At 50.1% G+C, this 26315-nt stretch overlaps 2 protein-coding genes and 1 long non-coding RNA gene across 3 annotated transcripts; all 3 read left to right on the top strand.

Moving 5' to 3' along the window:
- LOC127203617 (uncharacterized) lies at window positions 1–659 on the top strand. The gene is made up of 2 exons (XR_007832375.1): window positions 1–139; window positions 621–659. It is a non-coding gene; the product is annotated as an uncharacterized LOC127203617 (long non-coding RNA).
- A 7425-nt stretch (window positions 660–8084) lies between these two features.
- Window positions 8085–14639, top strand: Znf324 (zinc finger protein 324). Its single transcript, XM_051162376.1, has 4 exons — window positions 8085–8563; window positions 11646–11772; window positions 12228–12344; window positions 12994–14639. The coding sequence occupies exons 1-4, from the start codon at window positions 8477–8479 to the stop codon at window positions 14421–14423; spliced, it is 1761 nt and encodes a 586-aa protein (XP_051018333.1). The 5' UTR covers window positions 8085–8476; the 3' UTR covers window positions 14424–14639.
- A 4902-nt stretch (window positions 14640–19541) lies between these two features.
- Window positions 19542–23793, top strand: Znf446 (zinc finger protein 446). Its single transcript, XM_051162383.1, has 5 exons — window positions 19542–19979; window positions 20053–20254; window positions 20775–20872; window positions 22812–22896; window positions 23102–23793. Exons 1-5 carry the CDS (start codon window positions 19638–19640, stop codon window positions 23647–23649), a joined length of 1275 nt encoding a protein of 424 aa, XP_051018340.1. The 5' UTR covers window positions 19542–19637; the 3' UTR covers window positions 23650–23793.
- The last annotated feature ends 2522 nt before the right edge of the window (window positions 23794–26315 follow it).

The raw sequence follows: 26315 nt of genomic DNA, 5'->3' as shown, positions 1-26315 counted from the left end.
GATGGTTCAGTGATTAAAAGCACTAGCTGCTCATCCAAAGGTCCTGAGTTCAATTCCCAGCAACCACATGGTGGCTCACAACCATCTATAATAGAATCTGACACTTTATCTGTTGCTCTCTTCTGTCGTGCAGGCATAGGTGCATGACGGAGACCAGCTCCGCGAACGTCTTGAAACAGGCGGACTACTGCTCTGGTGGCGAGTAGCCTTAAGAAACGGGCGGACTATTGCTCTGGTGGCAAATAGCAACGGTTTATTTCTTAAGCACAACTTTTATACATTTCTAAAGTAGCATATTTCTGGCTTGGCGCATAACATTAGTATTCATTAATATTACCAATAACAAACTTGGTTCCCATACCTATTAGACTAAACACGTTCTGGGAATCAGTCAAGGGAGAAAATTTCACGGACAAGAAAGAAGATAACTATAAGCCTTCCCTCACCTTGAACCAATAACTGTTTAACTTTATCAAGGAGTTCACAAGGAGTTACTGCCAAGACTTTTGGGAGCAGAGCCAGAGCTACCCAACCCTTTCAGGAGGGGCAGCCCCTGAGCTTCTTCCCTGGAATTCTTAGTTAACCCTTTCAGGCCAATACTAAGTAGCAGTTCTCCTCAGGTGCAACAGGGTGCTTACATACAGAAATACATAAATCTTTTTTTTTTTTTTTAAGATGGTAAAAAGAAAGAAAAAGAAAATTGGTTCTGAGCCTGGTGTGGTGGTGCACATCATTAATCCCAGCACTTGGGAGGCAGAGGCAGGTGGATCGCTATGAGTTCGAGGCCAGCCTGGTCTACAAAGTGAGTCCAGGACAGCCAGAGCTACACAGAGAAACCCTATCTCAGAAAGAAAGAGGGGCGAGGGGAGGGAGGGAGAGAGAGAGAGAGAGAGAGAGAGAGAGAGAGAGAGAGAGAGAGAGAGAGAGAGAAGAAAGAAAGAAAGAAAGGGCCTGGAGAGATGGCTCAGAGGTTAAGAGCACTGGGTGTTCTTCCAAAGGTCCTGAGTTCAATTCCCAGCAACCACATGGTGGCTCACAACCGTCTATAATGAGATTGGTGCCCTCTTCTGGCAGACAGAACATTATATACATAATAAATAAATCTTAAAGAAAGAAAGAAAGAAAGAAGAAAAACAAGACCAGTTCTGTGAGACTGTTTTCCTCCCTCCAAGTGTGGGCATAGCTTATGATCCCAAGGCCCGTCTTTCGTGGCAAAGCACTTGCATCGGATAGCGGCTTGTGCTCCAGTCTCTCTACCTGAGCCCATTAGGGTGGCAGCCAAGGAGAGCAGTGCTTCCACAGTGATGCCGGAAAAGCCCATACTATAGCCTGCTGCCACTGATGCTTGGTCTTAACTGTTTGATGCCGTCTGCACTTTGTGGATGGCAAGCACCTGTGTATGAAATCTATTCTTAGCACCTTTGCCTATACAGTGGCCACCTTTACAGATGCTCTTGCTTCGCCCAGCACTTTCCTCTCCCCCCGCCCTTTTTTTTCTTTTTTTTCCTTTTTTCTTTTCTTTTGGTTTTTCGAGACAGGGTTATCTCTGTGTAGCCTTGGCTGTCCTAGACTCGCTTTGTAGACCAGGCTGGCCTCGAACTCACAGCGATCCACCTGCCTCTGCCTCCCGAGTGCTGGGATTAACGGCAGTGTGCCACCACGCCCGGCTTATATGTGTACATTAAGCACCTCCTTCACCAGTGTCTGTCCCATCTCCAGTCTAGTAACAACACATTACTCTTCCAATGTGGCTCTTCTCGGTTTCCTCAGGATTTCTCTCCATCCAAGGTCTTCCTAGAAGCCCATATCTATAGTCACATTTAATGTCAAGGCTCGCCAGGGAGCTTGCGGAATAGTCAAAAATGCTATCATCTTAAAAGTGGATTTACGGCAGTAACTGAATTTGAGGCTCCTCTGAAGCTTTTGAGGAGGTCCATCCAGTGGGTACCATGTTGACTGTTTTGCTCCCTCTTTCTCTCCCAATATCTGGACCTTTCTTTGGTACTCGCACTGCCCCTAAGGATGCAAAGTGTTATCACTTGACTCCCAAGTCCCTTTGTAGAAATGAATACCTATTGGGGCCGGGCAGTGATGGCGCACGCCGTTAATCCCAGCACTCAGGAGGCAGAGGCAGGCGGGTTGTTGTGAGTTTGAGGCCAGCCTGGTCTACAAAGTGAGTCCAGGATAACCAGGGCTACACATAGAAACCCTGTCTCAAAAAAACACACACAAAAAGGTCATAGTTGCATATGATATAAACTCTATTGAATAATGCTTCAACAAAACCATTATTCGTGGTGAATGAAATCAAAGCTTTGATTCAGTATCTGGCTTCAGGTACTAATTTGATTTGGGGCCCAAAGTTCTGCATGTTGTCCCCTTACCAGCCACAGTATACATCTCTCCTCCTTAAGCAATATTAAAAACCCAGCCTCATTACTTCTGCCCCAAGCCACTGAGCTATACCAACAGCTTGGCAGAGACAACCGGGCACCACAGAAAGTGGTTTTAAAAAGCTAATGCCCATGGAAAGGCAAAAAAGGAGCCGGGCATGGTGGAACATGTCTTTAATCCCAGCACTCGGGAGGCAGAGGCAAGCATTTCACTGTGAGTTCGAGTCCAGCCTGGTCTACAAAGCGAGTCCAGGACAACCAAGGCTACACTGAGAAACCCTGTTTCAAAAAGCAAAAAAAGAAAGGCAAGGAAAAGAAAACAACAAAAATGTCACTGGCAATCTTTGACCATACCATCAACTTACCTCTATCTCAATTTGCCTCAGTCCCAGGGACCTTAGTCACCTTTTAGACATTTCTTTCTCTCACATATACCTTTCCCTAACATTGCTCCGCCTCTTCCCTGACTTTATGGCATGTACCACAGATCAGTCAACTGGTCCTCAACCATCACAATTAGACATCCACTATGCAAAAAACAAACAAACAAAAACAAAAAACAAAAAAAGCCGGGCGTGGTGGCGCACACCTTTAATCCCAGCACTTGGGAGGCAGAGGCAGGCGGTTTGCTGTGAGTTCAAGGCCAGCCTGGTCTACAAAGTGAGTCCAGGACGGCCAAGGCTACACAGAGAGACCCTGTCTCGAAACCCCCCCAAAAAACCAAAAAAACAAAAAACAAAGACATCCACTATGCTAACCTAAAGATGCCCCCTTTAAAAAAAAAAAAAAAACATTTAGCCAGGCATGGTGGTACATGCCTGTAATCCCAGCACTCTAGGAGGCAGAGGCAGGCAGATCTCTGAATTCCAGCCTAGTATAGTCTACAAAGAGAGTCCAGGACAACCAAGGGCACACAGAGAAACCCTGCCTCGAAACTGGCCCCCCAAAAGTTTATTATGTATGCCTGAGGTCTATGTGTATACACATGTGAATGCAGATGCATGAGGATTCCAGGTGTGTGTGTGCCTATAAGATACTGTCAAGGAGGAGGAGGAAAAAGAAGGGGCTAGAGAGATGGCTCGGTGGTTAAAAGCACTTGCTGCTCTTCCAGAGGACCTGAGTTCAATTCCCAGCAACCACTAACAATTGTCTGTAACTTATTCCAAGGATCCGACACCCTCTTGTGAACATACAGGTAAAACACCAATGTACATGAAAGAAATAAGACAAGAAGGTGATGGTTGTAGCTTGACTGGACCTGTGGGCTTGGAGGTGGGAGAAATAGGTTTTGCATCTGTTGTTAAGGTAACCAGATTTTAAAAAAAGACACACACACACACACACACACACACACACACACACACACACACACACACACGGGGGGGGGGGGGAAGGGGGAGAGAGAGAAAGCGAGCTCTATCTGCATGTACACCTGCAGGCCAGAAGAGGGCATCAGATCACATTATAGATGGTTGTGAGCCACCATGTGGCTGCTGGGAATTGAACTCAGGACCTCTGGAAGAGCAGTCAAGTGTTCTTAACCGCTGAGCTATCCCCCCAGTCCCAAGCGCCCAGATTTTATGATGTGGAAATAAGGAAGGGATAATTGGGAATGCTCCCATGGAGCCTGTCCTTAGTAACTACAAATGCTATTGACACTTAAGGTAGAATTATTATGAGTCTCCCCTACTACTTCGAGTTCACCCCAAACATCTCATGGCCCCTAGTCAGCCAGAGGGAGCTTGGGAACATAAGATCACTCGTCTAGAGTGCTTCACCCCTTCCATGGCTCCCACTACCTCTGAGTTTTTTAGATTGCCACTCTACCCCGTCTCCTCTGCCCCAGCATTACACATCCTGAACACTCCAGCTCAGCCTCGCTTCCCAGCAGTTGCCCATGGCGTCCATATTCATCCAACGGCTTTCTGTACCTCACTGTTTTCCCGAAGTGGGAACCCCTTCACATAACGCAAAGTAGGGGCTTTGGGACCTTAAGCCTGACGTGAATCCACGGTTTCCAGTAGTAAGGCCAGAGAGCAAAGAGGAAAGAGGGGAGTCCATAGACACCCTTTCCAGTTCAGAGCTCCGGGAACTAGGTCGGAAAGCACTTGCTTTAAGTGCTGTCCTCCTCGCTATCCTTCCGGTTGGGTCCCGAGGTGGCGCCTACTAAACGTAAAGACAACGTGATTCAGGGTCCCAGTATGCTACCCACCTAGGGAACAAAATAAACCTCAGCAAGGATGCGGCAGGAAGTCACGCCTTCGCAGCACACAAGGCCTGAAGGGACTCTCCAGCTGTGCTGTGATTGGCTCAAAGTCGTCTGAGCCTCACAGCCTTATGGTAAATGTAGTTTCAACCTGGCATCCGGCCGGCGGGGAGCGAGCTTTGTGTTCTCGATGGCATTTCCCGGCCTGCCTCGCAGAGGACGTGAAGAGATGGAGTCACGAAATAAAGCATGTCACGAAATAAAAAGGTGGTGGTGGCGCACGTCTTTAATCCCAGCACTTGGGAGGCAATTTAGGACTTTCCTTTTAAAGATACCCTGTGTTATATTTAAAAATTAAAATAGTAAGATATAAGATATGGCAGAGGTATAAGGTATTATGTTATACGGAGTTTATTAAATGAGCATGGGGGGAGAGAAGGAAAAGGGGAAAGTGTACCCCAGAGAGAGACAGAGAGAGAGGCGGGGGGTTAGAGAGAGGAAGTACAGTAGAGAGAGAAAGAGACCACGAAGAGGGTTTATTCTTTTACATGGCCCTGGGCAGGGCCACGCCCCCGTGGCAGGTAAGCAATGACATCATAGGTAGGCGGACTGAAGAACTCTAACATTCCTACCTTTTCCTATAGTTAAACAACGAGGAACGTGGGATTGTTTTGGCAGGTAAGCAATGACATCATAGGTAGGCGGACGGAAGAACTCTCAAGAGCCTGCAAGCACACAGTGCCCTGAGATCCTTTGTTTAATGGCATTGGAATGCCCTTCAAATTCGGGCGGATTCTGACCCAAAGGTTGATAGTAATTCAGTTTCACCAGCAGGATTCCTCTGAAACTTACTGAGTCTGAAACCTTTCTTAGCTTGAGCACCAACACCTTACTGAGACTCCTGGGGATAGGTGTCCTTTTCAGCCTTCTTGCCTTAAGACACGGTCTATCACTGAAACTGATCCACCATTTTCACTAGACTGGGCTGCTGAATGAAATCCGGGATTCTCTATCTACAGCCGACCATACTCCCACACTCCCAGAGCTGGGGTTACAGGCGTGGCCAGACAATCCTGGCTTTTATAAATGAGTGCTGGAGACTTTTTGTTGTGTGTGGCGTCAGACAGGCCTGGTACTGACTATGTAGACCAGGATAGCCTAGAACTCACAGAGATCTGCCTGACTCTGTCTTCTGAGTACTGGGATTAAAGGCATGAGCCACCATGCCTGGAAAAAAAGATAATTTTAAAATAACATTTGTTTGTGCCTACCATAGTATTTATGTGGCTGTCAAAGGACAACTTGCAGTAGCCAGTCCCTGATATTGAACTCAGATCACTGGGTTTGGTAACAGTCTCACCAGCAAGGGTCTGGGGATTTGAACTCTGCTCAGCAAGCTCTCTTACCCACTGAGCCATCTTTTTCGGCCTACAGTCTTCCTTTTGAGAGATGATATAGCAGGGAGGGGAGTTTCAGAAAATAAGACCAGAGTGTGCAGAAAAAGCACACTTGGCCGATATCTAAAAGAAAATAGGTAGAAGGGCAGGGGGGAGTTACACCTTTCAGGTACACTTTACAAATCCTGTGGTAGTTTGTAGAGGTCACTTTTCTTGGCTTTTTTTTTTTTTTTTTTTTTTTTTTGCTTTTTCGAGACAGGATTTCTCCGTGTAGCCTTGGCTGTCCTGGACTCACTTTGTAGACCAGGCTGGCCTCGAACTCACAGCGATCCGCCTGCCTCTGCCTCCCGAGTGCTGGGATTATAGGCGTGTGCCACCACGCCCGGCTCAAAATTTTTTTAAATTTTTATACAGTGTTCTGCCCACATGTGCACCTGCCCACCACAAGAATGCACCAGATTTCATTACAGATGGCTGTGAGCCACCATGTGGTAGACCAGGCTGGCCTTGAACTCACAGCGATCTGCCTGCTTCTTCCTCCCGAATGCTAGGATTAAAAGTGTGCGCCACCACCCCCCCACCCAGCATCACTTTTTTCTTTTGGAGTCAGGGTCCTATGTATCCCAGGCTGCTTTTGAACTCACTGTATGGTAAAAATTGATTTTGAATTAATTGTAATCTTTCTGCAAACAACTGGAATTACAAACATGTGCTACCACACCTGGCTCCCCCCCCCCTTTCTGGGGTGTGTGTGTGTGTGTGTGTGTGTCTCGTTTTGTAGCCCAGGCTGCTCTCAAATGCACACTATAGCCTCAGCTGTTTTGAACTCCTGATCCTTCCCCCCTCTCCTTCCCAAGTACTGGATTCTCAGGTGCTTCCACATCCAGCTCTTAGCTCATGCTGTTTGAGGGCCTACCTCGTGTTGGAAACTGCACCAGCCCACTCGTGGACAAAAGGCTTTTCTATTTTGTGAGACAAGCATCCGTACAATTAAGGAACTCGACACAGGACAAATGAGAACCCTAAAACATCATTCCTCATGTGGTGCAATACAGAGAAAACCCCTTTGCTGTCCTTCGAAACCAGGGTCAGTCTGCACTGAGATAGCCCTGCCTTCTCAAAATTGTATCACTTAAATTGGTCCCAAGGGAATTAAGAATCTATATTGTCATATGTGGGGAAAGGCGAGAACAAGGTGGCCTTAGGTCTAGCGGCCAAAGCATGGAAGGAAAACGGTTGATTTGTGCTAGGGTCTGAATAATAAAGGCTTGCAAAACTGACCATGCCTCTTTACAAGAGGGGAGGGGGGCGGTTCGTGTGGCTGCATAGCAGGAAATTGGCCTAGCTGGGGTTGGGATGTTATTTTGTTATGTGGTCCGGTCCTGGTTGGCGTGAAAAGTCCAGCCTCTCTGTCTTTTGGGTGCTAAGATTAAAGACGTACACCAGAATTTGGATCTGGTCTAAAGCGCCTCCCTCTCCTCCTCCTCTTCTTCTACTTCTTTAATTTTTATTTTTATCCCATGTGCATTGGCATTGGTGTTTTGCCTGCACATATGTCTGTGTGAGAACGTCAGATCCTCTGGAACTGGAGTTACAGTTGTGAGCAACCTTCTGGTGCTGGGAGCTGAGTAACAACAGCATGGCTGTCCTGGAACTCGCTTTGTAGACCAGGCTGGCCTTGAACTCATAGTGATCCTCTTGCCTCTGCCTGCCAAGTGCTGAGAGTAAAGGCATGTGCTACTAAGCCCATCTGCTGCACTGCCTCTTTGGGAGCGGTTCCCCATGACGCTTTTTCTTTTGTGCTCCTGGCGTGTGTCGCTTGCCTCCGGAAACTGCCAAGTTCCCACTTCTGCATCTCTAGGTTTTGGTCCAGGGCCGCTTACTCGGCGTAGGGACCGACCCAGGAGACTCTGTGCTCAGGCCCGGCCGAAGCTAGCACTCTGCCAGGACTGGAGATGGAGGAAAGATGCTTGGCCGTGGCCATGGATACCGGGAAGGCACCGCCTGTCATTCAGGCAAACCAGCAGGAACTACGTTTATCCGAGCATCCGTAGAGTACATTGGGCCAACGCGTCGGGGAGGCGGGGCTTCCGGCGGTCTAGGTTGTCACTTGGCTGACCCGGCTTCTGGCCACACGGGTGATCACGATCGGTGCGTGGAGGGCCTGGCCGGGTCTGCACTCTCCAGGAGGTCCTGGGAACACAAGACTAGAGCAAGTGGGGACGGTGCTCGTAGCTGTCCACTTCGGGCCGTGGCTCGGTACACGTCGGCACTGCAAGCCGGCGGCCCTGCCTCCTAGCCTCAGTTTCCCCTGTTGGCTCGTAGCCGGCTGTCGAGACTGTAAGGGCCGTACTGAAGCCAAGTACTCTCCATATCCCCAGCTGCAGCTCTCCAGAAGTCCTCTGGGCGTATAACGCCCTTGTCTGACCGGGAAACTGAGGCCCCGGTGGGCTGCGCGAGGCCGTGGGCGGGGACCGGCAATGCGGGGCTCTCCCGCCCGCCGTGCCCCGCCCCCACTGCAGATTCCGATGGCTGCAACCTGGCCGCAGCTGACAGATCCAGCGCGGGTGAGTGTAGGGATCCTTCCGTGGACCCATCGGGCGTCCTGGCTTGCCCTCATGATACTCTGTGGGGAGGGAGACAATTGTTTCCAACACTACAGTCCAGGTCAGCGAGTCTGGTGTGGAAGCCTCGCTTGTGACAGCCAAGCGGGTAAGGTCTGGAAGGAAGTTAAAGGGAAAGATCCACACGTGCAAAAGCCAACGGGAGACTTATATTTTGAAGGCAGTGATTCTTCTTTTGAGGCTGGCCTCAGATTAGATATATAGCCAATAACCTTGAATTTATGGTTCTCCTGCCTCCACTTCCTTAGTGCTAGATTTTCAGGCAGGCACCATTACTCCCAGTTTATATGGTACTGGGGATGGAACCCAAGGCCTTGTGCATATCATGCAAACACTGCAAATTTTCTTTTTCTTCTTCTTCTTCTCCTCCTCCTTCTTCTTCTTTTTTCTTTTCTTTTTTTGGTTTTTCAATACAGGGTTTCTCTGTGTAACCTTGGCTGTCCTGGACACACTTTGTAGACCTGCCTCTGCCTCCCGAGTGCTGGGATTAAAGGCGTGGCACAAACACTGCAAACTGAGCTACATCCCAGCTTGGGTTTTTAGCAATTTAGATGTGGGATGAACAAGAAAGAGAGATCGAAATAGCAGGCAGAAGAGTTGGGACTTTGTCCCAAAGGCATTGAAAAGCAGAGTCCTGGGCTGGAGAGGTAGCTCAGAGGTTAAGAGCACCATCTGTTCTTCCGAAGGTCCCAAGTTCGATTCCCAGCCACCACATGGTGGTTCACAACCACCTGTAATGAGATCTGGTGCCTTCTTGTGGTGGGCAGGCACATGTGTGGGCAGAATACTGTATAAATAATAAATAAATCCTTTTTTAAAAAAACTTAGAAAGAAAGAAAAACAGAGTCCTTTAAACACAGACTAACGGAACAGTTTCCCAGTTAGGATTTTATTTTACTTTTTATTTTTTGGTGTTTTGAGACAGGGTTTCTCTGTGTAGCCTTGGCTGTCCTGGATTTGGTTTGTAGGCCAGGCTGGCCTCGAACTCACAGTGATCCACCTGCCTCTGCCTTGAGTGCTATATTACAAGCGTGTACCACAGAGCCTGGCAATTTGAAATCTGCCTGCCTTTGCCTCCCAAGTGCTGGGATCAAAGGCGTGCGCCACCACGCCCAGCTTAGTCAAGGTTTTTAAAAGCATCTTTTTCTCAGTGTAGAACAGACATGGAGGATATATCTTCATGTAGAACGAAGGCTGGGAATCCACGGTCCATGTGAGTGATGGTGGTCCCTGGACCACCAGTAGCCATTAAAGTACCTGAATTATGGGTAGATCTGCTGATGCCTCAGGTTTGTGTGATGTACTCTCCCACTTGTCAGCTTCGGCACCTGGGAGGATGGCACCACTGTAGACATGGGAAAGACCAGGCATGTATGAAGTCCCAGAGGGGACCGATTTGGTAGGCCTGAAGTGCTAGATGTCCAGTTAACTTATCCTGGTGTCTTGAAACAGGACCTAGGAATTGAAGAGAGAGATCATACTGGCTGGTTTCGTGTGCCAACTTGACACAAGCTAGAGTCGGTAGAGAGAGAAGAGCCTCAGTTGAGAGAATACCTCCATGAGATCCAGCTGTAAGGCATTTTCTCAATTAGTGATCAGTGGGAGAGAGCTCAGCCCATGTGGGTGGTGTTATCCTGGGCTGGTGATCCTGGGTTCTATAAGAAGGCAGATTGGGCCAGGCGGTGGTGGTGCGTGCCTTCGATACCAGCACTTGGGAGGCAGAGGCAGGAGGATCGCTGTGAGTTCAAAGCCAGCCTGGTCTACAAAGCGAGTCCAGGACAGCCAAGGCTACACAGGGAAGCCTTGTCTTGAAAAACCAAAAAAGAAAAAGAAAAAAAAAAAAAAAAAAAGAGGAAGAAGAAGAAAGAAAGGAAGGAAGGAAGGAAGAAGAAGAAGAAGAAGGCAGCAGACTGAGCAGGCCATGTAAAGCAAGGCAGTAAGCAGCACCCTCCATGGCCTCTGCATCAGCTCCTGCCTTCAGGCTCCTGCCCTGTTTGGTTTCTGTCCTGACTTCTTTTGGTAGAAGTGTAAACTGAATAAACCCTTTTCTCTCCAGCTTGCTTTTGGGTCATGGTGTCTTGTTGCAGCAATACTAAAGAGATAAGTTTCACAGGCTTGGTCAGGGTTGGTCACTTAGGACTTGAGAGCAATGAAAGGCTTGTGGTCCCTGTGGCTGAGGGGAGGAGCCCAGCAGGTGGCTGAGTGGAGAGAGGAATTGATGAAGAGCTGAAAGGAAATGGAGCATTGGTATAGAGGGAAGAAGGATTGACTTCCTGTATGTCTACTAGGTTAACAAAGGCACTCCCACCTCTACCCCCACCCCATAGGCTGAGATAACTACTTATTCCTCTCTCTCTACGCTACCCCCACCCCACAGGGTTTCTCTGTATACCTTGGCTGTCCTTGGTGTTTTGACTACATGTATGTCTGTGTGAGGATGTCCTATTTTGGAGCTACAGACAGTTGTGAGCTGCCATGTACTGGGAATTGCAGTCAGTGCTCTTAATCGCTGAGCCATCTCTCCAGCCCAAATGCTGGAGACTAAAGGCATGTGCCATCATGCCCGCCTCTCTCTGTCTCTGTCTCTCTTATTTATAGTATCCTGCCTGCATATACACCTGCAGGCCAGAAGAGGGCACCAGATCTCATTATAGATGGCTGTGAGCCACCATGTGGTTTCTGGAATTGAACTCAGGACCTTCGGAAGAACAGCCAGTGCTCTTAACCTCTGAGTCATCTCTCCAGCCCCCTTCTTTATCTTTTTAATTAACGTGTTTGAGATCGAGGTCTCTTTATATAGCCCTGACTGTACTGGAATTCACAATGTAGACCAGGCTGGCCTTGAACTCACAACAATCCACCTGCCTCCGCCCCCTGGACCAGTACTATAGAGAAGGAAGATATGTGTCCGAGAAGCATGGGAGGGGGTGCAGGTGTGTGTGTGTGTGGGGGGGGTGGGGTAGCCATTAGGACAGAGACCTGGTCCTTTCCTCGCACAGACACTATCTTATTCTTGCTGTTGTAGGGCCTGATGGCCTTTGAGGACGTGGCTGTATACTTCTCCCGGGAGGAGTGGATGTTCCTGGATGCAGCCCAGAGGGCCCTGTACCGCCATGTAATGCTGGAAAACTTCGCACTTGTAGATTCCATAGGTAAAGCCCTGAGTCCTCCATTGGAAGCAAAGCTGGGACCAGGTATGGCAGCCAGCTGAGCACACCAGGTTTGGAGCCCATTACACCTGCCCCCTCTCCTCCCTAGCTGTCTATAAGTAGGGCCCTCTATCCATGGGCATGTGACAGGAAGGTTGAGGCCTCCGAACATATACAGTCCGATAAACTCAACCATTTTCTATATCCCTGGGGTGCTGGCTGGTTACAGTCTTCTGTGCCTGGGTTCTAGCACCTTCCTTTGGATCGACTGATCCACTGGTTCCTTATGGGAACCCTTGAGCTGGTCCTGTGGTTTTCCTGTGTGGTATGACCGTTGGGGTTTTGGTGCATAGATTACATACATGGTTGATACCCATGATATCCCACATCCTGCTCTCTCTTGGGGCTGGCCTGTCCTGAGCTGGGGCTGGCCTCATGTGCTCCTTCTCTCTTCCTAGGACTCTCTGTCTCCCGGCCTCTTGTGATCATCCAACTCCAGCGTGGTGAGGAACCCTGGGTTCCCAACAGGACAAATGCAAGTCCAGGCAGGAGGACCCACAGGAGATCCAGCCTTGGTGAGTTGAGCGCCACCTGGGGTGAACTCAGGGCCAACCTGGGCTACTACTCTGTCCCCTTCCTGGAATCACAGAAACTCTCATCTTGTGGCCTTCCCTGCCCTTAAAGGTAAAACTTGAAGGGCACAGGTGCTGTGTCCATGTAGGAGATTACACCCGTTGAGCCCCCACCATCACCACCGGTGCCGTGTGGCTTCACTTTCCACAGCGAGCTGTTCCATCTGTTGTCATCCCTTTTCTCTGGTTGTTGTCTGAACACTTCTCCTGGTCGGGCTGTTGCTGGCACTGTGCACACAGCATCAGCCAGGACACCCTTCTGTAGTGTGAGGATAGTGCCAGGGAAAGGCAGTCTGCAAACAGGATTGATAATCAGTGCATAGACTCAAGAGATGAGCACATGGACAGAGAAAGCAGGCTAGAGAGTGTGTGATTGAGAGAAAGACCCCAGGACAGCCAGTGCAGAGTCTTGACCATGGAGGGTCACAGCTGTCAGAACAAACTCTTCCCTGCCAACTCCTCCCAGGGCCAGCCTACGCCTCCATTTGTCTCCCAACCCTTTCACACTCAATTCACAGGGTCCCCCTGACTGCCCAGGCAGCCTGCTTTGGTCTCTTCCTGAGCCAGGTAACTGTCTTGCCTCTGCCTTCAGGATCCAGTTACAATGCAAGGGACCGACATGTTTCTGGAGATGCACCACTTCCAGGGGTCACCTGTGACAGGCCTGATGGGATGCCTTCTAGTGTCCTTCCTCCTGCTGGTGCCTGCCCTGATACAAAAATCCCAGAGGGACACCAGAGCGCCTCCCTGTCTCTGCAGAGAAAACCCACAGGGGTATCCGTGATCTACTGGGAACAGCTCCTGCTAGGTTCCAGTGGCAGTGAGGCAACTGTCAGCCTGCGATTGACTTCCCCAGGAGGGGTTCCTGAAAATGGTCCGTCCACAGTGAAGGCCCTCTCTGACCTCCTGGCCCCAGAGAAGCAGCCAGGGGTAGCCAAGCAGCAAAAGCCAGAGATGCAGCTAACCCCTGGGAGAAACTTCCAAAGCATCGCAGACCTCCATGGGGCCGGGGAGGGACGTGAGATGAGTGGGGCTTGGCATGAGCCTCAGGGAGACCACAATGTTCCAGAGCTCCCAATATGGGATGAGCTGGGCGAGGCCCTCCAGGCCGGTCCGGGTCTTCTCTCTGGGGACAAACCTTTCGAATGTAGGGCGTGCAACAAGGTGTTCGTGAAGAGCTCAGACCTCCTTAAGCACCTGCGCACCCACACGGGGGAGCGGCCATATGAGTGCACCCAGTGCGGCAAGGCCTTCAGCCAGACATCACACCTGACTCAGCACCAACGCATCCACAGCGGGGAGACGCCCTATGCATGCATGGTCTGCGGCAAGGCCTTCCGACACAGCTCCTCGCTAGTGCGCCATCAGCGCATCCACACGGCGGAGAAGGCATTCCACTGCAGCGAGTGTGGCAAGGCCTTCAGCCACGGCTCCAACCTCAGCCAGCACCGCAAGATCCATGCAGGAGGGCGACCTTATGCCTGCGCACAGTGTGGCCGCCGCTTCTGCCGCAACTCGCATCTCATCCAACACGAACGCACACACACCGGCGAGAAGCCCTATACCTGCTCCCTCTGCGGCGCGGCCTTCAGTCAAGGCTCCTCGCTCTTCAAGCACCAGCGCGTGCACACTGGAGAGAAGCCTTTCTCATGCCCACAGTGTGGCCGTGCCTTCAGCCACAGCTCCAACCTCACACAGCATCAGCTGCTACATACTGGCGAAAGGCCCTTCCGATGCGGGGACTGTGGCAAGGCTTTTGCCAAGGGCGCAGTGCTGCTCAGCCACCGGCGCATCCACACGGGTGAGAAGCCCTTCGTGTGTGCACAGTGTGGCCGGGCCTTCCGTGAGCGCCCTGCCCTCTTCCACCACCAGAGGATCCACACAGGAGAGAAGGCCCTGCGGAGGCCCAGGGGTGGCATGCACTCCCAGGCCAGGTCTCTGGGGGCATCCTTAGATGGTGCACCTCCCAAGGACACCTCCACCTTAGGCCCAGCAGCGGTCCCAAAGCTAGCCGAGTCCTGAGGTCACAACTGTGCTATTTCCTGCCTTCTCTGAATCCCTTTCCCTCACTGTGGAAGAGCCTGTGTTCTCGAAAATCCACTAACAAGCCCTGTTATGTGAGCCAGGTATGAGGAAGACTTGCCAGTCAGTTCCATTTACGTATGACAAAATCTGCTCTTCGTCCACAACTCACACCTACACCCTCAAAGAAGGTGTCCTGGAGAGGCGTCCACAGTATGCATGTCTGCCCTAGGACTGGCAGAGCAGGCAGGGCCTGCCCCGGAATCAGTGGGTGCCCCACAGACTTTTATCTTCAGGTCGATGCCACTTCAGCAGCTCCTGACTGTGGTGAGGAAAAGAACAGGCTGTAGGTATAGCTGGCAGGAGGATTCAGCCTGCTCCCTCTCAAACAGGCAGCTGGAGATGCACACACCCCCAGGCATCCCGTTTCCTTGGTGCAAGCCTCAGGCAAATAAATGGTTTGTTTCTGAACCTCAGCATTTTTCCTCCAGGAAATGACGAGGGAAGGAGATTTGGTCCAGTGGAGGGTGGTATTTAAAAAAGAAAAACAAACAACTCTACCTGGGCGCGGGAGCTCACATCTGTAATACCAGCACTTAGGGAGGCAGAGGCAGGTGGGTCTCTTGTGAGTTTGAAGCCATTTTGGTCTACAAGTCCAGGACAGCCAAGGCTACACAGAGAAATCCTGTCTCCAAAAATGAAAACCAAAACCAAAACCAAACTCTAGCAGCTGTATGTAGTGACACATACCTTTAAATCCAGTGCTTAGGAGGCAGACTCAGATGTGTCTGATCCTGTCTTTAAAAAAAAAAAAAAGTTTTTTAAGTGTTCTAATAGGATCCAAATAAAGTCCAAGTTGACTCATTGCCAGCCATGTGCTACGTGCTGCATAATAAGCTGCTTGTGGTCTTGTATCTGTGTCTCTGCATCACAAGAGAAAACAAAAGGCCCCAGAAGAGTTAGTGTGTCCTAGAGCACACAGCAGAGCCAGGACTGACCACAGATGGACTTCTCCAATCTCCACCCGCAATGCCTTTCGCTCCAGTCTTCCAGGAGGCTGGAAGGGCTGGCATAAGCCACCAGGAGGAAGTGGAGATCTAGAGGGGAAGATGTGGCTCTCAGCACTGCAGGACGGATCAAGAATGCTACCTCTTCAGTCTGTGCTCCCATGCTCACCCAAGCCTGTCATCAGCCGTTGCCAAAGCCTATGCTATGTGAGCCTTCACATCTGAAGTGGTGCTAGGAACTTTAGAGGGTGTGAAATGGAGCTGCTTCTTTTTGCCGGGCTTAGCTATCATGCACCCACCTGTTTTACACACACACACACACACACACACACCCCTTGGTTGCAAAGAACTGAGCAGGGAGCACTTGGCATTTCTTATGACTTCTGAGACCACTCTTCCTAGTATAGTGACCCTGAATGGTGAGGCCAGATGGATGGGTGGGGTTCAGTTTGCTTCTTGTAGCCCTCAGTAGAGCAGGTACCATTTGGGCCTGAGGCCACACCAACAGGGAAATGAATGCCAGCATTTAAAACTTGGAATACATACACACACACACACACACACACACACACACACACACAGAGTAACTTTTTTACCTAGGGATATGGAAGTCCACATCTCCTGGCTCCAGGACATATCTCCTGGCTTTTATTGCTGTTTATAACTATGTGTGTGGATGCACATATGTAAGGCCATGCACCTGGAAGTCAAAGGATAACTTTCAGGAATCAGATTTCTTCTTCCACCATATGGTTACCGCGGATGGAACTCAGGTTCTAAGGCTTGGTGGCACATGCTTTTAGCCACTGAGCCATCTTGATGGCTCTGATGTTGTTTTGAGACAGGGTCTTGTGTAACCCAGGCTAGCCTCGAACTGTCTTTAATCCCAGCACTTGGGAGACAAAAGCAGGTGAATCTCTGTGAGTTCAAGGCCAGTCTCATCTGTGGAGTGCGTCCAGGACAGCCAGTGCTACAGCCCTGTCTTGAAAAACCAAAAAAAGGGCTGGAGAGATGGCTCAGAGGTTAAGAGCACTGTATGTTCTTTAAAAGGCCCCAAGTTCAATTCCCAGCAACCACATGGTGGCTCACAACCATCTACAGTGAGATCTGGTGCCCTCTTCTGGCATGCAGGTGTACATGCAGGCGAAACACTGTATACATAATAAATAAATCTTTAAAAAACAAAACAAAACAGAGACAGACAGACAGAGTCAAGCACATCTACATTAGCAGTTGGGGGTCCATAGTGAGATCTTGTCTCGAAAAACACAACAGAAGGCTGGGCATGGTGGCATATGCCTTTAATCCCAGCACTCTGTGAATTCAAAGCCAGCCTTGTCCACAAAGAGAATTCCAGGCCAGCCAGGTCTATTACATAGAGAAACCATGTCTTGAAAAACAAAACAAAACAAACAAACAAACAAAAAAGTCAACAAAACAAAACCACCTTGCAGCTATTCTCTCTGCCTAAGACACATCTGTCCTATTTGCTAGTGGAGTCAGACTTGTGTCCATTCAAGCAGGAAGGAGTATTGTGCATGACCTAGCTGCTCAAGACCCTGTAAGGGAAGGTTCTCTGAGCCAGGCCTCCTCATGCCCAGCTCCTCTTAGATGGAGCCATGTAATTAATGCCAGGAAGCCTCAGGACCAAAGATACCTGTTAAGCAAATGAGATCCCCAACAGTTACAGGAAACCCAAAGCAGACATCCTGAGCCTTCCTGGCCTCTCCGACTGGGATCAATGCCATCCTCTCCTCCTCAGCAACCTCCTCTGTTTGGGCCCTGTTGCCTTTTAATTCCATCCTCTCTGAACCTACTGCTTCCAAAACCCAGAACTGGTCTGTGCTCCCCTAGGACTCGTCTTCCCCAGCAGCTACGGTTGTATTGGGCTGGCCCCTCTGGACAGGCTGTAACTATAAAAATGTCCTCGGGCTTTCTAAGTCAAAATGTTAAAGCAGCTAAGCTTGGTAGCGCCTGCCTATATTCTCTCAGCACTGGGAAAACTTAAGCTGGAGGATGGAGACTTAGGAGACCAAACTGGGATTAAAAAACAACAACAACAACAACAGGGGCCCTGGAGAGATAGCTCAGCGGTTAAGAGCACTGGCTGCTCTTCCAGAGGTCTGAGTTCAATTCCCAGCAACCACTTGGTGGCTCACAACCATCAATAGTGTGATCTGATGCATACTGTATATATAATAAATAAATCTTAAAAGAAAAAAAAAAAAAAAAAAAAAAAAAACCCAGGGGCTGAAGAGATGGCTCAGCGATTAAGAGAACTGACTGCTCTTCCAGAGGTCAGGAGTTCAATTCCCAGCAACCACATGGTGCCTTACAACCATCCACAATGAGATCTGGCGCCCTCTTCTGGCATGCAGTACATGAAGGTATAATACTGTATACATAATAAATAAATATTAAAAAAAAAGAGAGAGAAAAAAAACCAACAACAACTAAACACACGCACCACACTTAGCTCACGTAAGTCTACAGGCAGAGATGGGGGGGACATAAATGACAGTGGCATTTGGAGACCAGGAGTGTATGAGCCATCCCTGAGTCAAGAGAAACCAAATACTGAACTGACGCTAGGGTCTGTCCGATGATTTTCTTGGCCAGACATAAACCTACACTCCCCAAATAGGGAGATAGGGAGAGAGAAAACACCATAGAAAGACTTGTTGTTTTTGTTTGTTTGTTTGTTTTACCCTGGTCCCCCAAAACAAAGAAACAAAAAGCCATTAACTGCCTGTTGGGAAAAAATAACTATAGGTCATGTAGTCCAAGTACGGCCTCCAAAGTAAGGGTTGAGTACACTTCATAATCTCAGACAGAAACCTCCATCCTCATTTGAAGATTGTTAAGTGAGGGGATAGTCACAAGGTTACCTCCTGAGAGCTTGCCCACCCGTGGCCTATTACCCTCACAATATCCAAAGAGCTTAACGGGGTTCCGACCAAGACCGTACTGGGTTTTTCTAGCCCAACACTCCCTTCCACCGGAAGGGACAGTCTGGGACGACAAATGGACTCAAGAGACCAAGGACTCTCCATCTAGGGCGACGCTCATCGTGTGGCTTTGAGAACAGCAAGCAGTAGGTTGTGCACTGTTACCTAGGAGACACGTGTCGGCATCTGAGCGTCAGCTCTGATTGGTCAGGCCATCTCACTAGCCAATAGACGCGAGGTCCGCTGTGCACATGCGTCAGGAAGCTAACACCCACCCCCACCCGTCTGCATCTGCAGCGGGTGAGCCCTACGGCTGGGGTGCAAGGGAAGAACGGCTGCCAAGTAAGGAGAGGGAACCCCCTGCACTCTGCGGCACCACAGTCTGAAGGATAGTAACGAAGGACCTGGTGCGCGAGAGGCCCTGGAAGAGGGCTGTGGGCCTTGCTGAGGCTCACGGGAGACGTAGTCCGAGCGGAGGGGGCCGTTCCTGCGGGGTAGGTGCAGGATTGGCCCGGCCGGTAGGGCACCGCGTGAGGCGGGGCTTTCTGTGAGTGGCCCGGAAGTGTTCCGAGCTTCTGGGGCGCCTAAGGGGCGTCAGAGGTGAGCGCACTCCTAGCCGGGCGGGCGCAGATTCTCACCCACAGCTCCCCGGAGCTCCAAGAGCGACCCCACCCCCCACCTCCCAGCCATAGAACCCAGAACACCGGGCCCGCCCCATCCTCCTGAAAGACCCACCCCTTTCCTGGACAGGACGGGTGCCCCAGGAGAGCTGATTTCAATCCAGAACCTCTTAAAAACTGGGACGTAGGTTTCAGGTTACGACTCCACACAACACGGGGTGGTTAGGCTTGGCTTTTGTTTCGGGTTGTCACAAGCGGAGGCTGAGGCAATGGAAGTTCATCTGTGGTCATCGAGCAGTGCCTCCCAGCCCATATAGGCCCCTGGGAGTGCACCCAGGCTTTCAGCTCTACCCCAGGTGATGTACTCCGGGTCCAGAGTCAACTCTTAAGATAACACAACCGGATCTGCCTCCTGCCTGCACTTTCACCTATGTTGTATCCAAATGTTTGAGCCAGCCATTTGCAGCTTTCTAGAAGGTTCCTGTATACCTTCCACCCAGGCATTTAATTATCAAGGCTTTTTCCTGCTCCCCTGCACCTCCCATGACCTTCCTTGACGCTTTCCTGCCTTCTAGGAGGGGTCTGACACTGATTCCTCCTTTTCTGTAGGTCCCTTCAAAAAGACCCTTGAAAACAAGAATGCCGTCTCCTCTCGGTCCCCTACACCTGTCCCTCAGAGACGGCAAGACCACATTTGAGGAGACTGAGGCTGCGCGACTCAGATTCCGGGCTTTCTGCTATGAGGAGGTAGACGGTCCCCGAGAAGCACTGGCCCACCTTCGAGAGTTATGTCACCGGTGGCTACAGCCTGAGACGTGCTCCAAAGAGCAGATGATAGAGTTGCTGGTCTTGGAGCAGTTCCTGGGTGTGTTGCCCCCTGAGATCCAGGCCTGGGTTCGAGGGCAGCGGCCAGGAAGCCCTGAGGAGGCTGCAGCCCTTGTTGAGGGTCTGCAACATGATCCCGGGCAGCTGCTGGGCTGGGTGAGTGTAATGGCATGAGCTTCTTAGAGGGACGGCTTGAAGGGTAGAGCCCCCGTGACATGCTTCTCTTCAGATCACAGCCCACATCCTGAAGCCAAAGGTGCTCCTTACAGTCCAGAAGAGGGAGGAGTCCTCAGGCAGCCACCAGATCTCAGTGGCAATGGAGTCCTCTGAGGCAGGCCCTGCAGAGGCACCACAGGATGCCCGGATAGACAGATCTACCCAGATCAATTGCAGTGTGAAGGAGGAAGCCAGTGCTGACGAGCAGGAGATAGGTGAGGGGATGTAACATCAGAACTTCAAATCTGTGCGTGCGACGGTGTGTGTGCGTGTGCACATGCGTGCACGTGCATGTATTGGGGGTGCTGTCCTAGAAGAGGTTGTGTCAGGGCTGTGACTCCTGAAATGAGTCTGGATGTCCCCAGCTGGGATAGGGACTCTGGAGAGACTATGAAGCTGGGTTCCTAAGAAGCGACAAGACAAGACTATCCTCCTAGCAGGGTTGGGGGGGGGGAATGGAGGGGGCTGGAGAGATGGCTCAGAGGTTAAGAGCACAGTCTGCTCTTCTGCAGGTCCCGAGTTCAATTCCCAGCAACCGCATGATGGCTTACAACTACCTGTAATGAGATCTGGTACCTTCTTGTGGTGGGCAGGCACATGTGTGGGCAGAATACTGTGTAAATAATAAATAAGTCTTTAAAAAAAAAAAAGACTATCCTCCTACCATGTCACATGGCAGAGGCAGGCTAAGGCCAATGCAGTAACGACACTTTCCCATCTGTCTCTCTTTCTCAGAATCTCCAAGCGCTCCCCTTCCATCCCAGGCCTTTGAGGGACACCTTGGATACCAGGAGCCAGCCGCTTCCACATCCTTCCAACCAGGAAGGGCCCAGGTAAACAGCCTCCAGCAGGAAATGCAGACCATGGGGTGTGCAGAGAGTATCTCTGGTAGCTGTGCTCTGCCCTATAGTTTTTCAGGATCCTCTGCCAATGACTCATGTGTTCGCTCTTCGTCTGCTTTACTGCTTCTGAGTAGTAAATACCTTCCCTAAGGAGGTCTCTCACTGGAAAAGATTTAGGTCTCAGGCCCGGTCCAGAGTGACTAGAAGTGGAGGGCATGGCTTCCTCACTTACTGGAAAAAGTCACAATACCCACAAGGTCATGAGCCAGCTGGTTATGCGTGCAGGGTTCCTGCACTCCTGAGAGCAGATGGAGGAGACCCTCTTCCCAAACATTGCGTCAAAGTCCCTCCTACTGCTCTTCTCAAAGTACAGGGCTGTGGAACTTAGTGGAAAGCCCCTTGCTCCCTGAGTGTATATAGTTAATGTGGAGGGCGTAGGGAATCTGTCTTCTTCAGGCGCCTTCTGCTTCCAAGCCCCTCTCTTCTCCGACGGAATGTCTACCTAAGACATGCTTCAAGGTTAAGATACTCCCTTTGGATCTCTCTGGTGATTCTAGCCCACACCACCTCTGCCTGTAGCTATCTGTGGCTGCTGCCTCCATTTCTACAGATCTGCTTCCGGGTTCTTTGTCTCAATCTCCCAAAGACCTACATGGCAGATCTTAGGCCCGGGAGGAAGGTGGATGTTTTAGGCAAGGAATCCTTTCCTTGGTCAGGCCGTCATAGCTAGGCCCCTGTCCTGCCACCAAGCTCCCCCCTCTTTAGACTTTGCCTGAACCAGCTGGCACTAAGCACCCCGACTTCCTCTACCTTCTTTGCCTCCCCCACTTCATCACAGTCCTGAAATTCCTCATAATTCTTAATTTTAGTCCTCCTTCTCACCTCACGGTGTTTTTGGGTTTTTGTTTTGTTTTGTTTTGTTTTTTGTTTGTTTGTTTTTGGTTTTGAGACAGGGTTTCTCTGTGTTAGCCTTGGCTGTCCTAGAGTAGCTTTGTAGACCAGGCTGGCCTCGAACTCACAGCGATCCGCCTGCTTCTGCCTCCCGAGTGCTGGGATTAAAGGCGTGCGCCACCACCGCCCAGTGCAGTCTGCCTTCTTATAGAACCCAGGATCACCAGCTTGAGACAGTGCCTTTCATAGCCATGAATGTCCTGGAACTCAGTATGTAGACCAGGCTGTTCTTGAACTCACCGATATAGGCCTTTCTCTGCCTCTGAGTACTGGGATCAAAGTGTGCCTCCACCATGTCTGCCTCCTTAGTCTTCTTTCTAAAAAAATAAAATTAAGTAAAGGTTTTTGCAAACAGAGCTCACTTGTTAGAGTGCCTGTCTACCATGCACACGGTCCTAGGTTCTATTCCTAGCACTGCATAAACTGGTATGGTAGCCCTCACTTGTGATCCCAGAATTCAGGAGGTGGAGATAGAAAAGTCACAAGTTTAAAATCATCATTGGGACACAAGTACGTTTGAGGCCGGCCTGGGCTACATAGACCCAGTCTCTCTCACATACATCCCAATAAAGGCCAAAAGAAAAATTTCTCACCCCAAAGAAGAACTTTCCGTTTTGATAATCAGTCTTAGCAGAAGGTGGCTGATCTACATGTGATCTCCTGGCCTTTTATTGACCTTCCAGCACGCTCTGTACACAGTTTAGTGACTAGAAAAAGGATGCAGGCGGCCATGGCATCTTTGTCCAAGACCGCCCTCAATTTCAGTTCTTCTTGCCGTCACTGAGATAGACCACTATAGAGACAGGGGATGGTAGGTTGGACAAATGAATGCTGACCCAGTACTCACAAATGGCCAGTTCTGGCCTGGCCCCTTAGCCTGCTGCAAATGGAGATTCAGTAACCTGCCACCCACTGGGTGGTGGGTAGGGATGTGAGGCTGGGTGGGAGAGGCAGTGACTGGTTGCATGCATCCTTGCAGAAGGAGCAGAACCTGTTGGACTCGTCACAAAAAGAGCTGTCCTGGGGCACGATGCTGGAGAAGAATGGCACAGTGGTACCTCAGGGTGAGGATCGATGGCCTTCCCTGTCCTGTCTTCCCTACCCCATCCTCCACATGCCTCCCCTCATGTCCCTCACTACGGCTCCCAGTGCAGCAGCCCAGCATCTGGCTGTAGCTCTCTTCTACCAGAAGGTGCCCACCCCCATACTTTTGCGCAAGGCCCCATGGGTCTGAGCCCTCAAATAAACGTTCTCCCCTGCCACTGCTAGAGCCAGAGATACATGTTGAATCTGAGCTGAGGCCAAAACAGGAGACCCTACACACAGGACCAGAGTCCCTCAGGAGCCATCTCCCGGAAGTGGAATCCATTGCAAGTCCAAGGGTAGTTCAAGCCTGCACATCCTCTCCAAGTGAAAACAGGAGCCCTTGCATGGACCCTCCAGGCTTGTCTCCCACACCGCTGCTTGAAGCCCCTGCTATACCCATGCCTCGGAAGCTGTACACGTGTGAGCAGTGTGGCCTCAGCTTTGATTGGAAGTCGGTTTTTGTCATCCACCAGCGCACGCACATGGGTGGGCCAGACCTGGAAAGACCACCACAGGTGACCTGGGAGCCAGCCATGCGGCGCTCCCCTGGCCTCCGGGGCTACACATGTGTGGAATGTGGGCGCAGCTTCAGTTGGAAATCACAGCTGGTCATCCACCGCAAGAGCCATGCAGGCCAGCGGCGCCACTTCTGCCGTGACTGTGGGTGCAGCTTTGACTGGAAGTTTCAGCTGGTCATTCATAGGAAGATCCACCAGCCACAGGGCCCGTGAGCAGTTGGGGGAGACCTGTCTCACTTGAATGCCTCCAACTCCTGAAGCAGTACTTCTGGCACCCTCATCAGCCAAGAAGAGGTTCTGAGGGACCCCAAAAAGATTCCCTGCCCAATGCCAGGCCATCCAGTGTAAGAGGAGGCTTTACCCTTCTGCCTTTGCTTTGTGGAGCCAGGCCTGGGCTGGACCCTATGGCTGAGGTCCAGCTTGGAGCGAGAGACGACACACTCCCTGCTTCAGACGACACGCTCCCTGCTTCAGAATGCTCAGAAATTGCCTTAGATGTTCCTCTTTGCAGTGGCTGGGCAAGAAGTCTCTGTGGAAGGTACTGGAAACCAATAGCTGCCTTTCCATCCTGCTCCATTGTGACCCTCAGACCAATGTGCTAGATTTTAAACATACAGTATATGTCTATAACAAGAGTTTCTGAGTAAGAATCCTGACTTCTGGCTTCCAGCCATCAAAAAAGCAGCCTTGGTGCTGGCTGGCGGGCCGCAGGGACCACAGAGCGGCTGTGCCTGGAAAGTCCAGTTGGCCCCCTCTCTCCTCCAGCTCGCCTAGTTCCTTGGTCACAATCATTGCTCCCCCACCTCCCCACCTTCCTGACCCTGGACTTGAATGACTTTCTGAGAAGTTAGAAAACATGCCTGTGCCTCAGGCCATGAATGCCTCCAGGTCAGGGCTCCACCCCATATGGCTAGTTCATTAAACTGCAGGGCAAAGAGTTCCTCCTCAGTGCACGGTGTCCTATTAACTGTGCCTGTAAACTAGGTGGAGCAGAACAGATGTGTTTACTAATTGTCCCAGCATCAAAGTTCTGAAGTCTGTGTCACTAGATCAGAGTTGTTAGTAGGGGGCCAGGTTTCCCCTGAAGCCCTTGGCCTCTGGCCCTTTCCCCCCTCCTTAGCAGCGGGCAGTTTATCTTGTTCAATCATTGAAACCCTGATTTCGGGGCTGGAGAGATGGTCCAGCAGTTAAGAGCACTGTCTGCTCTTGCAGAGGTCCTGAGTTCAATTTCCAGCAACCACATGGTGGCTCACAGCCATCCATAGTATGATCTAATACTCTCTTCTGTCATGCAGGTGTACATGCAAATGGAGTACTCATATATACAAAATAAATAAATAATTCTTAAAAAAAAAAAAGAAAGAAAGAAACTCTGATTTCTATTTACAGGGCCTTTGCAGTGGGTGTGGGGCCTTTTAAGGTCAGACAGTGGGGCAGTAGATTTTATTTTGTTTGAGACAGGGCCTCCTAATATACTGTAGATTAGTCTCTTAACTGATGATCTTTCCTGTCTCGGCTTCCTACTGGTTGGAACTATAGGCTTATACCACAAAGCCCAGGTTGTTAATTTTTAAATCTCTATGTGTGTTTGAGATGGTCTGAGTTTAATACCCAGGCTGACTTCAATCTCTCCTGTAATCCTCCTGCCTCAGCCCTCTGAGTGGTGGGATTAGAGGTGTGCCATTAAGGCAGGCTAAGACTCTTCAGTACTTTTAATTTTAAAGGCTAGAAACCTGGGGCAGGATTCAGTGTTGTAGGCAGGTCTCTGTTAGTTTGAGGTCAGAGTGGTACACATTAGGTGTTCCAGAACAATCAGGGGCTATGTAGTGTGGTCCTGTCTCAACAATAAGTAAAGAAATAAGCATATAAATTCTAGAGATGAGCGTATCAAAGTGTCTTCCAGAAACTTGAATTTTTCCCTTTTTTTTTTTTTTTTGTTGGGGGAGGGGGCGACGAAGTGTTCTAGACTGGGTTTCCCTGTATTGCTCTGGCTGTCCTGGAACTCATTCTGTAAACCAGACTGGTCTCGAACTCCAGAGATCCACCTGCCTCTGCTCCCAAGTGCTAGGATTAAAGATGTGCGCCACCATGCCCTGCAAAACTTGAATTTTCAATAGTGTCTATTCTCGTTCACTACTTCAGTTAATTTTTCTTGTTGTTTTAGGTGTGTGGGTGTACGGGTGTGCACGCACGCACGCATGCATGCCTGAAAGCCAGAAGACGGTATCAGGGTCTTCTGTCTATTCATCTCTGCTTACTAATATTCATGCTAGAACCCAAACTCCAGTACCGGACTTGAACTACAGTCCTTATAATCTCACACATAGTGCTTTTTGTTTGGTTGGTTTTGTTTTTTGAGACAGGGTTTCTCTGTATAGCCTTGGCACATTGTAGATCAGGCTGGCCTTGAACTTACAGCCATCTGCTTGCCTCTCTGAGTGCTGGGATTAAAGGCATGTGCCCCCATGCCCAGGACACCAAGTGTTTTTAACTGCTGAGCTATATCTCCCATTCATTGGGCAGATTATTGAAGTGTTCGGTCAGAGTCCCTCCTAGATGTTCATACGTGCCTCTTCTTTCACGTCCAGAAGGATGAATAGCCTCACTGTTCTACCTGCAACTCGTCATGAGTTTGGTTTGAATGTTTATGCATTCCTTAGATTTCTATCCATATGTTATATTTGTCCTAGACAACTGAAAAACAGTATCAGTTCCTAGAGCAAGTTCCAGAATTTGCTGTTCACGTTGGGTTTTTTGTTGGTTTGTTGGTTTGTTTTGAGGGGAGCTGAGATGATCTTTGCATATAGCCCAAGCCTGCCCTCAGTTCTTTTTATTTAGTGAGTGTGTGTCTCTATGTGAGTTTTTGTGCACCATATGCA

Source organism: Acomys russatus, chromosome 19, assembly GCF_903995435.1.
Source record: "Acomys russatus chromosome 19, mAcoRus1.1, whole genome shotgun sequence".
Lineage (NCBI taxonomy): Eukaryota > Metazoa > Chordata > Mammalia > Rodentia > Muridae > Acomys > Acomys russatus.
The sequence above is the reverse complement of the archived record's forward strand: the minus strand, read 5'-3'. Positions and strand labels throughout refer to the sequence as shown.